Source organism: Peromyscus californicus, unplaced genomic scaffold (genome assembly GCF_007827085.1).
Source record: "Peromyscus californicus insignis strain IS unplaced genomic scaffold, ASM782708v3 Scaffold_2__1_contigs__length_46816999, whole genome shotgun sequence".
Classification (NCBI taxonomy): domain Eukaryota; kingdom Metazoa; phylum Chordata; class Mammalia; order Rodentia; family Cricetidae; genus Peromyscus; species Peromyscus californicus.
In genome coordinates this window covers 4,536,807-4,549,379 of record NW_026294540.1, presented here as the reverse complement: position 1 = coordinate 4,549,379, position 12,573 = coordinate 4,536,807, and the positions used below count along the sequence as shown (strand labels likewise).

The window sequence follows — 12,573 nt, the reverse complement described above, 5'->3', positions numbered from 1 at the left end:
AAGTCCCGGGGAGTGCCCCGCCCTGGTGCGAGTGCCGCAGGCCAATGAGAAACGGCGATTGAGAGGTGGCGCGGCCAGCTGCGGGGCGGAGTCATCCCCGGGCCTGGACGGGTGCCCGGCCGGGTCAGCCCTGGACTCGTTGTCCCGCGCATGGCTGTGTGGGTCTTTGGGGGCCGTTTTGGCCTGCGCGGGCACCTTGGCGCCTGCAGGCTGCGGTGTCTCCGTTTTCAGAGCCGCGGTCCTCAGGACGAGGACGACGGGGACGGGTGAGTGTCAGGCTCGGAGGGTAATTCCAACCCTGGGGGGCGGGAGGAGGGGGAAATAATTGTATTGGCTCCGTGGGGTACGTTACCCCGATGACGCGCTCTGTGGTCTGACGTCACTGGGTAGCATGGCCAGGATTTCTTGGCACAAGTTCTAACTCGGTCCGGCTGTAGTCAGACAGGGCAGGGCATGTCCGTGTGGGCCGGCAGGGCCCTCTACTCGGGATTTTGTCCGGTCTCCAAAGCGGTTTGTTGGGATTAGAATTAGAGGACACGAGGCATCATCTAAGGAAGCCGTGGTAGCACTTTGAAACTTGTACCCGTGGACTCCCAGGACCTTAGAACCTGCAGACTGCCACGAACTTACATAATCAGCGTTTCCTGTCCAGTCCTCTGACTTTTGAATAGCCTTGTGAGGTCACATTTTAATTGTAAGCTGCATGCTTAAGTTATGCACTGCTCTTTGGAAAGGGCAGTCTCTTTAGCGGGGAGAGCAAGGACTGGAGATGTGGCCCAGTGGCAGAATGTTTGTCTGTCACGTCCAAAGGCCAGAATCCAATTGCAGGCCTCAACAAAAAAATCAAAAACAAATTAAAAAAGTGAAAATACCGGTTTTTCAAATTCCATTTTGACAGTGTTTTCATTTTTGCGTGACACTTGAGACCTTAGAAAATGTAAGTGGCCCAGTTTTCTTTCCCCCCAAGAAGTCCGAACTTTGTGATAGAGGGTCGGAGTTAGGGTAGACTATGGGCAAGAGTTTGTGGAGGGTCGTGGTCCAGGTCAGGCCTGAATCCCAGCCCTGCCTCTTTCTGGAGACCTAGGGAGGCGAACGTTTGTGGACTACAGTTTCCTCAACAGAGAAGTGAGTGTAATAAGTTACTGGCTGACTTTGGGGGTGTGGGAGAAGCTGAAGGGTGATTCCAGAAGCTAGTGGCTTTAGTCCACTGTGGAGCTAGGGCTATATGGAGTGATCGGTTAGTTCCTCCAGCAAGTGTGTGTCAAGCACCTCAGCAGCTGTCGTACGGGGAGAGATGTGCACACGAAGCTCAGCTTGCCCACCTGGGACTTTGTCTAGAAGGGACAGTGAGGGAAATGGCTGACAAGAGATTGCCATCCAGAAGCGGGGATAAATGCCACCACGAAGGTCGCAGGCGGCAAGCTGGGCTGCACTCACCGGGGTGAACTCTGTAAGCCGTTCCCACTTAGCGTGTCCCGATGTCTGTTTCTCATTAGGGGACAGTCATCCTCGAAGGCACGCCGGCTCCCCAAGATTTACACCAGGACGGGAGACAAAGGTAGGGTGAGGACCGGTGAGGAACGCGAGGAGACACATCGCAGGCGTCATTTTAAAGTTCTTCTGGCCTCGTTCTAGCCCATGGGCAGATCTGAAGATACATCACACATGTGAAGTGACATGAAAAAGGCACAAACTATTATTCAGTGTCCAAAAGAAGTTGTAAAAAAGCTGGGAATAGTGCACACTTGTCATCCCAGCACTCAGGAGGCTGAGGTCGGAGAGTCACGAGTTCAAGACCAGCTAGGGTGACATATCAAGCCCCAGGCCAGCCTAGGCTACATAATGAAACTCTGTCTTGAACTCAAGGAAAGGCAAGTTGTGGGATTGGAAGTGTAGCTCAGTGATCGTAGTGCTTGGCTAGTATTCTGGAGGCCCTAGGTTCAACCCCAGAACTGCAAAACAAGATAAATAAATAAAAACAGTATGGCATAACCTAAGAACCCTGAGTCGGGGTGGGAGAGATGGCTCAGTGCTTAAGAGCCTGGACTACTCCTCCAGAAGGCTCAGATTTGGTTCCCAGCACCCACATTGGGTGGCTCACACCTTCCTATAACTTCAGCTCTAGAAAGATCCATTGCCTCTGACCTCTGTGGGCACCTGCACTCATGTACACCCGCACACACCTTTAAAATAAATTTGAAAACTTTTTGAAAGAACTTTTAGTCCATTTGGATTAGAAATGTGTAATGGTAGGCATGTTGGTACTCATGAGGCAGAGGCAGAGCCCGGAGGATCACTGTAAGCCTAGGTCAGCCTGGGCTACATAGTGAGACCTTGTCTCTAACGAAAAGAAAAAAAATTATGTGTGTATAGTATATATGTGTGTGTGTGTGTGTATACGTGTGTACGTGGTATGCCTGGGCTAATAGCAAGTTCTAGGCCAGCCTGGGCTACATGGTGAGACCCTGTCTCTAAAGAACAGAAAAAAAAATGTGTGTGTGTATGTGGGGGGGGGTGGTTTAAGTACCTCTTTGGGTTTTGGGGTTTTTTATTATAATTTATTTATTGTCTTTAGTGTGTCTGTGTTGTATGTGCTCATGTACCTATATCACAGTGAATTTGAGGTCAGAGAACAACTTTCAGAGGTTGGTTCTTTCTTCCCACCATGTGGTTCCCGGGGATTAAACTCGGGTCATCAGGCCTGGCAGCAAGCCCCTGTACCAGCTGAGCCATCTCACCAGCCCTGAAATAGTTTATCTTTGACTGGTGGCCGGGAGAGAGACTGTGGGAGAGAGAGATACACAAAAGTTCATACTTTCCTTCTATTATTTTTTTCATAACAAGCAATTTATTGCTTCAATATTGAAATCAATACCAGGTGTAATATGACAGGGAAATAGACCACTATGTTGCCATGTTCTGTAATGTAGGACCAAGCAAATCATTAGCAGTTGTGCTTGGGGAATATCCTTCATACCAAAGTATACAAATACGTAGGATGTGCTTAACTGCACTGAGCTATAGGTAAACAAAAAGCCAGAATCGGAAATGTTTTGTCACACATTTGTTATCGTAACGATAGAAAAGAAACCATGTGCAGGGATGACAGATGGTAGATGGTGGTGTCGGTGCTTTCCACCAGAAAGTTCCAGGGACAACCTCCAGCCCGTCATAGATGAGCCTTGGCTCACTAAGGCCCAGCAGTGGAATTCCGCAGTAGCTGCTGGACAGGACTTTTCATAAGGCAAAGCTTATGCTGGCACAGGGGCGGAGTCAAGGAAGGGCGGAGCCAAGGAAGGGGTGGAGCCTTGTTATGGATCTTATGTGGTTGGGAAGCAGGGCTACTTCTGTAATTGAAGGGACTTAATGATTTTTCTTAGAAGGTGGAAGAGACAGGGAGGTGCTGGGACTGTGACAGACAAGATGCACTGGCCATTCTCATTAGCCAGGAGAGCTGATGCCTGGTCGTCTTTATGTGACTTTTGCTCAGGCACGGTTCTTTTGATTTGTTGAGGTTGGTTTATCACAGCTACGAGATGGATCTCTGTGGTGCTCTGTGGAGTCATTTGTGCTTAACAACAATGCAGTGGACTGTCTGAGTGGCTAGCCGCACCAAAGCCAGGCAGGAGCTGTGACCTAGGCTGAGGTCCAGACATGATGGACTGAGAGAGAGGGTGATACCCAGGTGCTTTACTTCTTAAACAGGAGGCTTCATTTGTGGCCCCCAGTCTAAACTAAAAGCATGCCGGGGAAGCAGGGTGGTAGTGACCAAAAGGACACTTCATGCACATGGCACATAGACATATATGCAAATAAACACCTATATGCTTGAAATAAAATAGACATTTAAAGTGTACCAGGAAAAAAATCTGGTTTTTACAATCATTTTTTTGGCCAGGCGGTGGTGGCACTCGCCTTTAATCCCAACACTCAGGAGGCAGAGGCAGGTGGATCTCTGTGAGTTCAAGACTAGCCTGGTCTACAGAGCGAGTTCCAGGACAACCAGGGCTGCACAGAGAACCGAATCTGGGTCCTCTGCAAGAGCAGCAAGTGCTCTTAACCACTGAACCATCCCTCCAGCTCCTGCCCCTCTCACCAGACAACCCCCAAATCTTAATGTGCTAAATATCGTCACCAGGGTTTTCCAGCACCTTCACAGGAGAACGGAGACCTAAAGATGACCGAGTCTTTGAGGCCGTGGGAACCACAGATGAATTAAGTTCGGCTATTGGGTAAGAGGGGCAGGAATGGGCCTTGATGTGAAGCCAGCCTGGGGCATCCGTGACAGTCATCCCTGTGACGTTCTCCCGAGTGCTCGAGGGTCTTGAAGATTGCCTGGATGGGTCTGTGCCAGCTGTTAGCCCAGGCTGGTCAGCTCCATGGGGCTGCAGGCTGTAGGCCTGTCCCTTGGTCACCACAGGGAGTGACCTTCTCACCCTCCCTGGCTCTGTCACTCTGAGCACATGTGAGCCATCAGGAGACAGGCAGTGAGGGAAAGAGGTGAGCCCAGGTGATCTGCAGTACCTCGGATGTGGCCTCCTCGTGAATGTGGATTTTAAAGTGTGCCAAAGGTTCAAAGGCTTGCTCGGTGATTACCATCCGCTCCCAAGCCTGGTTCTTACCCCACTGAAGGATTATTTCCCACCCTCACTTCGAGACATTGCATGCTCGATGTACCTCTGCCAAGTGTGGCCTTCGTGGAACCCAGGCTGATGAGACACCTGTCTGGGGTGGTGCAGGTCCTGGTGAGGCTCGTGCCAGCTCCAGAAGCTTCCTGTGTGACCCCTCCTTCCTGTTGCACTGGTCAGAACCAGTCACATCCTGACACTGTGGGGTGGAAAAGACCAAATGCATGAGGATAACCACGTGGGTGGCTGTGCCCAGCCACACTGAGGGTGTGAACGCTGACAGGCCTAAGTGCTGCTCCTCAAGACCCTGCCTGGCCCTGTGGTCCTAGATGAGTAGGAATCAGGAAGACCTGTGTTCAAATCCTGTATCCCCGCTTGCTAGGTATGTGATCTCAGATCAAACCAGACACCCTTGTTCTGAACCTCAGTTTACTGTTCTGTGAAATGGTCATGGTAGTACTTTCCCTCTGTTCTTATGAATTACTTCAATAAATCTGCATCTACCCCAGGACTGTACTTAACACAAGCACTAGTACTGTTTACAGTTATCCTTATCATTGATCATTGCCCCGGTAACTTCTAGGCTCATGGCTGCCGGGTGCCAGAAGTGTATGGACAGTGATGACAAGGATGTGTCCCAGCCAGCACAGCCTTTCCTTGTCACTCAGAGGGAGACAGACGTTAGCATTGGACCACTTGTGTGCATGTGGGTATGCATGCCTGTGCGTGCATGTGCTCTGTTCTGATTGGAAGATGGTTCTTTGCTGTTCACCCTGCTGGTCCTTTACCTGTCCTCTTGGCCTCTCTGCCTGGGCACTTGACCAGAGGACCTGCCAGTCCTACCCCTGATGTCCTGTGTCTTCTAGCTTCCACAAGGGTCCAGTGATGGGAGGCAGCTGTGGGCGCTGGGAGAGAGGAAGTGTGTGGGGGACACCCTGGGAGCATGGACAAACTGTCTGCCAGCTGAGCATGGCCCTGGCAGAGCTTCCCCTGCCGTGCGAATCCTGCTGGTGGCCCTCTGAGTTTAGCGTGCACCGGTGTCCCCTGCCTTGCCTCCCCAGCCTTCTGCTCTTGCCACTGTTTCCCATCAGCCATCAGCTCTTGTGTCTGTGCTCACATCTCTGAGAATTGTCCCTTTGAGATTCTGTCCGCCAGGAATCCTTCCAGTGTGCCGCCATCTGTTCCCTTCCAGGCCTCGTGGGTACAAGAGGGGCATGTAGCGTTTACAACTATGTCTGGGAAGTTGTTTCCTCCTCTATCCTGCTTTACCAAGGAACTCCTATTCATCCTTCAAAGCCCCACCTTCTTCCTCTTCACCATGTCAAGTACAGGTCATGCTCCCCTCATTCTTAACGTTGGCGCTGTGGTGCACAGCACACGTCTCTGTCTCCTGCCAGACAGACCCCAGGTCACCTGCTCCCTACTGTATCAACAGGGCCAGATCAGCCGGCTGAGGATAAGGAATATAATGAAAGCACTTTAGGAAGCCAGTACCCCTGTCCCCGTGGTTTTCTCTTTGCCAACAAGAAAGACTCTGCCATGGCCGTTGTCATCAGTCATGTTATCTTCCGGCCCCACAGCATTCTGTTAGGGGCTAATTTTCCCTTCTCCTCCTAGGTTTGCCATGGAGTTGATCACAGAAAAAGGCCACACATTTGCGGAAGAGCTTCAGAAAGTAAGTAACATCGTTGTAGCACCCTTTGGGGCTTTTTGTCCCTGTGGCCTGGGGTGTCGCCGGCTTCAACCTCTGCCCGCTGCCTCTTTGCGTCACAGTAACTAATTACTCCTGAGAGCCGCTCTGTCCTCATTTCTGAAATCAGGACACATAATCCTCCGTGAGGTGAGGGGCGGTGTGTCAAGGGTGGCTCTGCTTTCCAGGGAGTGCTCAGCAGTATTGAAGGATATCTGTGCTTGTCACATCTGGCGGGGGGAACTGCTGGTGTCAATCTCCTGCATGGCGCAGGACGGCCTCTTGACAAAGAACAACCGGGTGCCAGTGACCACAGCCCGTGCTGAAGAGCCGTGCGCTCGGGAGCCAGCTGGAGGTCTCAGCCAGGCGGAGCTGTGCCTGTTGGTGTTGCTGCTGAGTTCCCACAGGGACCTGCCAGCCGGGGCAGCAGTGCGTGGCTCTAGACCGCCTGTGGGGTGCTGCAGTCTTCCAAGATCACTGTAGTCTGCTTGGCTCCCAGGAGCAGGCAGGAGTCCTTCCTGAGTCTTCGGTCCCGCTGACCACTGCCCTCCACGTCCTGTCCTTCACCGTTTAGGTGGCACTGGCACATTCGGTCTCTTGGTCCAGAGCTGCCAGTGTAGAGAAAGAAGGCCGCCTGGTGCAGGTGTGTGGAAGCCTCTTGGCCAGTACTTAGCAAACCCCTGGCTCCCCAGACTCCTCCTCTCAGGAGGCCTCATGGTGCTCATTTGGGACAGTTTGCCTTTGGATGTGAATTCAGAAGATCCGTTAGCTCCTCAGAGCTGTGTGCATGCTCGGTGGCACTCTGCACATGCAGTAGTGCAGGGCAATTGCACACTTCCACCCAGCCTGCCACAAGTGCCCTTGCTTCTCTCCTCTTGCTCCCCAGATCCAGTGCACGCTGCAGGACGTCGGCTCCGCCCTGGCCACTCCGCGCTCCTCAGCCAGGGAGGCTCACCTAAGTAATTCCCAGCCCTGCTCGGGGTTCTGGGGCCTTGGGGTGGGGGCCGCCCCGGAGTGCAGCCCACTGGGAGTCCAGGTCCCAGGACTCCCTGGTAGGGCAGACAACACGTTCTCTGCCTTGGGAAAGAAGTTAGCCTCAGGCTGATGGGAACTATTGGCAAGATGCCCACGCAGAGGGGTGTGGTGTCTCCCGGGTGGACTAGTGGCTGCTTACAGGAGTGGCCTTCCTGTCGCTTGACTCCTCAGAGCACACAGCCTTTGAGGAAGGGACCATCACGGAGCTGGAACAGTGGATTGACAAGTACTCCAGCCAGCTCCCCCCGCTCACGGCTTTCATTCTGCCCGTAAGTATTGGGGGGCTCAACCTGGGGTGGCCAGGGTGGGTGTAGTGACAGAAACACATGGGCTTGCCGTTAGTCCCGACTTTGGCTTTTACCACAACGAAGCCGCCCCCAGCACCCAGCCCCTGCTGACTTGAGGGCAGGCCCGGGGTGTGTCTGGTAGTGCTCTGGGAGGCAGAAGACTGCCCAGTGTGGAGCAACGCTGGCCAGTGCTCACTTTCTCTTTCAGTCTGGAGGCAAGAGCAGCTCAGCCCTGCACTTCTGCCGGGCCGTGTGCCGCCGAGCTGAGCGACGGTAAGGGTCCCAGGGGCCGATGCAGGAGCCTCGTCATTATCTGTGCCCCCCCCCCCGGCCCTTCTCTAGGTGTCTTCATCGTGTCGTGTCCTGAGTCCCATCTCGCAGAGGGGGCTGTGACAGGTGACCGCATACTGCTCAAAGGCCAAGCAGAGTTTTCCTTCGTGAGATTCACAAGAAGCCAGTGACACATTCCAGGCTTTCTGGGATGGGGGCAGGGGATAGTGACATGAAAGGACCCTGCTAGAAGTGGGCAGAAAGGACCGTAGGGCCCTGTGGTTAGGGAGGACCCAGGTAGAAGCTGTCCACAGTCTAGCCATCTACTGCCCTTGCCTCATCTCCAGACTCAGAGTGTTCACAGTCAAGGGATTCCTTACAGTGCCCCAGGAGTCAGGAGCAGCTTAGTTAAATTCTGTGGCTGGGGTCACGCTCCACAGCCCCCCACAGCCCAAGAGTTTTGTCCTTTACAGAAGGCTCTTAGACCCAGAGATTCCCAGATGTATCCTGGGTAACAGAAAAAGCTTGGGCCTCAAAAGACAAGGAGTCATTGGTACAAAGTCACTCTCCTATCAGCGGGGCTCATAGCAGTGAGCAGTGGAGCAGCCCACAGGTCAGCACGAGACTGAGCTGGTGGTGCATCCTCAGGGCGGCCGACAGGCCCCAGCCCCAGCAGTGACCTGCCAGGATGCTCTCAGGGTGGATGGATACCTAGGTGAAGAAACCATGCTGAGTGGGGGGTACCTACAGGCCCACCTAGGCTGAGACTTCTGGGCCACTGGCCAAGTATATCACCTTGGATAGGGCCCAACCCCCCAGGCTGCCTCGGGAGAGTACCAGCAGGGGGTCGGGGTGGGGTGTAACCACACCATGGTGTCCAATAGGCACACTGTTGCACACAGACTGGCATTTAGAATTACAATTTAGGCCTGGAGGTGGTGGTGCCCGCCTTTAATCTCAGCACTCAGGAGGCAGAGCCAGGTGGATCTCTGTGAGTTCAAGGCCAGCCTGGTCTAGATCCAGGACAGTCAGGACTATACAGAGAAACCTTGTCTCAAACTGAAAAAACAAACAAACTAATTACAACTTAGACCCAGTAGCTCTTTGGGGATTAAGGACCAGATAAACCCCTCTTTGAAGTCTAGAGGCTGACAGCCCTGCCCACACAGAAGCCCAGACCACGCTTGCTGGCACAAAGGCCACCAGGCTGGGCTGTTGGCCGCCTACCCTCAACTTACCTGCTCTGCCTCTTCCTTCACTGGCCAGGCCATGTCGTGTATGTCCAAGATAGGGGGGTCCACTGAGGCAGTGGTGAGTTTTTGTTCGCAGTTGTCGGGATTAGTTTGGGTGGTGAGGTTGGGTGGTGAGGTCGCGTGGTGATAGGTGTCCCAGGCTCCCGTGTGCTGAGCTGACTGTGTACCTGACTGTGTGTCCGTCCTCTCCTTACAGTGTGGCGCCTCTTGTCCAAACGGGAGAAACGGATGCAAATGTGGGAAAGTTCTTAAACAGGTGCTTGAGTGGAGGGTGGTGGGGCGTCTGCGATCCACCAGGCATGTCGGTGGGCCCTAAGAGCACCCAGGGCTAAGCCCGCACGCCCCTCCCTCCCTCCCTCCCTCCCTCCCTCCCTCCCTCCCTCCCTCCGCATGTATGTTTAGGAGTGTGCTGTTTGCAGGGCAGCCCTGCCCCGCTCTGGGAGGTAAGGCTCTGGTTAGGAAATGTCTGTAAGGGCCAGCAGGAGCAAACCCAAATGAAAGGAGCAAGTGGTCTCAGGGTCTGTTCATGGAGCTGATGCCCAGGGCCTTGATGGTGTCCATCGGGAAGCCTGTCCAGGCAGCGTCTCTTCCTGAGACGTCCCAGGTGGCCCACAGTCATGCCAAGCTCAGGCCCCAGTGCTGTGAGCCAGGCTAACAGCAGTACCCTGCCCTGTGGTCAGCCTCTGCGCCACAGCTATACCTCTGGTTTCTCCTGCAGCCTGGGAGCCAGCGGAGGGCTTAGGGAGAGGGGGCACTGCACCCCAGGAGATGCCTAGCTCTGCAGAAAGTGACCTCATAACGCCTGGCTATGGGATGTCCTGTTACCCCCGCCCCCAGGATGTAGACAGGCTTGGATCCCTCTCCACAGGCTCCTTACTCCTGTGGGATGTCACCAGACCAAGTGAGAGACAGCTCCTTTCTAACTCAGAAGCAGCAACCCTGAGGAGCCCCTCTGGACCTGTAGTGTTGAGCAGGGCAGGGCAGGGCAGGTCATCCCCTCCCTGCAGGTTCCTGGAGTCATCAGGAAAGCAGCATATCGCTGCCCTAGGAACACAAGGCTCAGAAGGGCAGTGCGTGGGCAGGCTCGTCCTCTTGGTAGCCAGCTGTGGCCCAGGAGTTAGAGTAGTGAGTGCACAGGATGGAAGGGAGGTCGGTGGAGCTGGGCCCGGGTAGGAGGGAGCAGGAGGGCGTGAGGAGAGCGTGACAAAAGCTTGCTGTAAGCCTCCAGGAGGTGAGACAGCCCCATGTGGACCTCAAGTAGCCTGCGGTCAGGGTAGGCAATAGCCTGTGCCCACAGGAGACTCCAGAGTGCTCCAGCCCCGCCATCCATCATGACAAGAGGGTGTACTACCCACTCTTCCCACATGGTGCTCCTGGGGTGCGAGATTCACCCTTCCTTCTCGAAGACGAGCTAGGCCTGAGCCAGCTAGCCTTGATCTCTCACGTCTTCCTGTTCTTCCTGCCCTCAGACTCAGCGATTACCTCTTCACCGTGGCTAGATATGCAGCCATGAAGGAGGGCAGCCAAGAAAAAATATACAAGAAGCGTGACGTGGGAGACACGAAGAAATGCTGAGGGACCTTCCTTCACAGGCCCCTTGAGAGGCCACGGTAAACTAGAACAGTCGTGTTGACAGACTGGAAGCAGACCCGAGGTTCAGACTGTCACCTCACACCCCTGCCTTCCCCCCGGGACCTCTGAGACTCTGCTGCCTTCCCCAGGCTGTGCTCGAACACATGGGACTGAGTTCCGTACTGCAGGGCGGAAAAGTAGACTGAAGGCTACAAAGAGGAGGGGCCCCTCGGCATTGGGAGTGAACGTGGGGAGGGTTTGAACCTTGCACTCGGGCTGTGTGTGTGTGTGTGTGTGTGTGTGTGTGTGTGTAAGACAGAAAGATGCTGCTTCCAACTCGTCAGGCTGTTCAAGGATTTGGAATGTACCAGATGCCCCTGGAAATGTAATTGTGATTTACCTGTGCCGACGGGGCTTTAAATGTCACATTTATAGAGGGGAAGGCAGGCAGGCTTGAGGAGTTTAGTCACCTCTGAGCCGCCCATCACTGCCACCGTGTAGGGAATGACAGCTGCAGGTCCGCAGGGGTGCACGTGGCAAATCCTCTCCAGCAGGGCAGGAGGTGGGCAGCCCTCCCCACCGCGGCAGTGGTGGAAATGAGGTCTTGAGGCCAACACTGAGCCCTCTGGTGTCGCCCTTGACTGGTTTATGCTCCTGCGATCCACACCACGGCTGTGTTTTATTCCACCTGTCACCGCTGCTGCTTCTCACTGTGAAATGACATCACCAGTGGCAGCTGTGTCCTTGGGAAGAGGGATATTCGTGAAAGGCTGGAGGCGGAGAACCTAAGGCTCCCATGCCTCGTGGTGGGTAGTGACTGAGGAAGCGCAGGTCCGGGACACCTGAGGACTCGGCTCAGGGATCTCTTCACTGCACCTGCTAGGTGCACCCTCCATGCCAGGTGTGGGCGGACTGGCCCCTCTATGGCTTCCCTGTTGCTCAGTCAGCAAGCATTTGGTTTCAGCTGCGTCCCCTCCCCACCTTCCTGCTGACATGTCAGCCGGGCAGCTACGTCTGTATCTTCTGAATCCTTTAAAGGGTAGATGCCCAGGAGGGAGGAGTACCCCCCAGGAGGGAGGAGTACCCCCCAGGAGGCAGCCCTGTCCAGTGCCACTGCAGCCACCAGAGTGAGGCACCGATTGGATACGGAGTTGGTGCTGTGTGGAAGACCGGAAACAGGAGCACAGGTTCACGGTGCTTAAGCATCATGCTGTTCCGGGCCTGGCCGGGGAAGCCATGTTCCGAGAGCTTGCAGCAGCCCCTCCACCCTGCCTACAGCCACAGGTCCTCCTAAAAAAGACAGGATGAACTCAAGAAAATAGCAACCTACACCCAAGCCTATGCCCTGACTGCTTTCCACACCCCCCGTCCCCCGCCCCCCGCCAGGGTTTGGGGTGGCTCTCAGGGTAGATCGCAGCGTTCAGGCTCCAGGCATTGCCCAGCCTTGTGCACACCACCCACAATCCTCACGGGGCAATCCCCGCTGCACGCTAACACAGCTGCAGAACTGTTTCTTTAAATTGTACCCATTTATCATCGATCTCTCTCTCTCCCTCTTTGCATAATTCAGCCCCTGAAAATATTGCAGGAAGACTCCCTGTCTTTTTTAATTTTTGTAAATAGCAGTTTTATTGAAATACAGTCCCACCTCCCATAAAGTGCTTTTTAAAATGGACAGTTCAGGCCGGGCGGTGGTGGCGCACGCCTTTAATCCCAGCACTCGGGAGGCAGAGCCAGGCGGATCTCTGTGAGTTTGAGGCCAGCCTGGTCTCCAAAGCGAGTTCCAGGAAAGGCGCAAAGCTACACAGAGAAACCCTGTCTCGAAAAACCAAAAAAAA

The 12,573-nt window shown here is 54.3% G+C and overlaps 1 protein-coding gene across 1 annotated transcript; it reads left to right on the top strand.

Moving 5' to 3' along the window:
- The first annotated feature begins 12 nt into the window (after positions 1-12).
- On the top strand, positions 13-12,418 carry Mmab (metabolism of cobalamin associated B). Its single transcript, XM_052755081.1, has 9 exons — positions 13-266; positions 1,497-1,558; positions 4,139-4,232; positions 6,246-6,303; positions 7,205-7,277; positions 7,525-7,622; positions 7,849-7,913; positions 9,360-9,419; positions 10,633-12,418. Exons 1-9 carry the CDS (start codon positions 151-153, stop codon positions 10,736-10,738), a joined length of 732 nt encoding a protein of 243 aa, XP_052611041.1. The 5' UTR covers positions 13-150; the 3' UTR covers positions 10,739-12,418.
- The last annotated feature ends 155 nt before the right edge of the window (positions 12,419-12,573 follow it).

Bases quoted from the DNA above. Each gene is read 5' to 3' on its own strand.
- Mmab (XM_052755081.1), top strand. From the start codon at position 151: ATGGCTGTGTGGGTCTTTGGGGGCCGTTTTGGCCTGCGCGGGCACCTT. The intron at 267-1,496 runs GTGAGTGTCAGG...GTTTCTCATTAG, and splicing joins GACGAGGACGACGGGGACGG to GGGACAGTCATCCTCGAAGG. The intron at 4,233-6,245 runs GTAAGAGGGGCA...TTCTCCTCCTAG, and splicing joins GAATTAAGTTCGGCTATTGG to GTTTGCCATGGAGTTGATCA.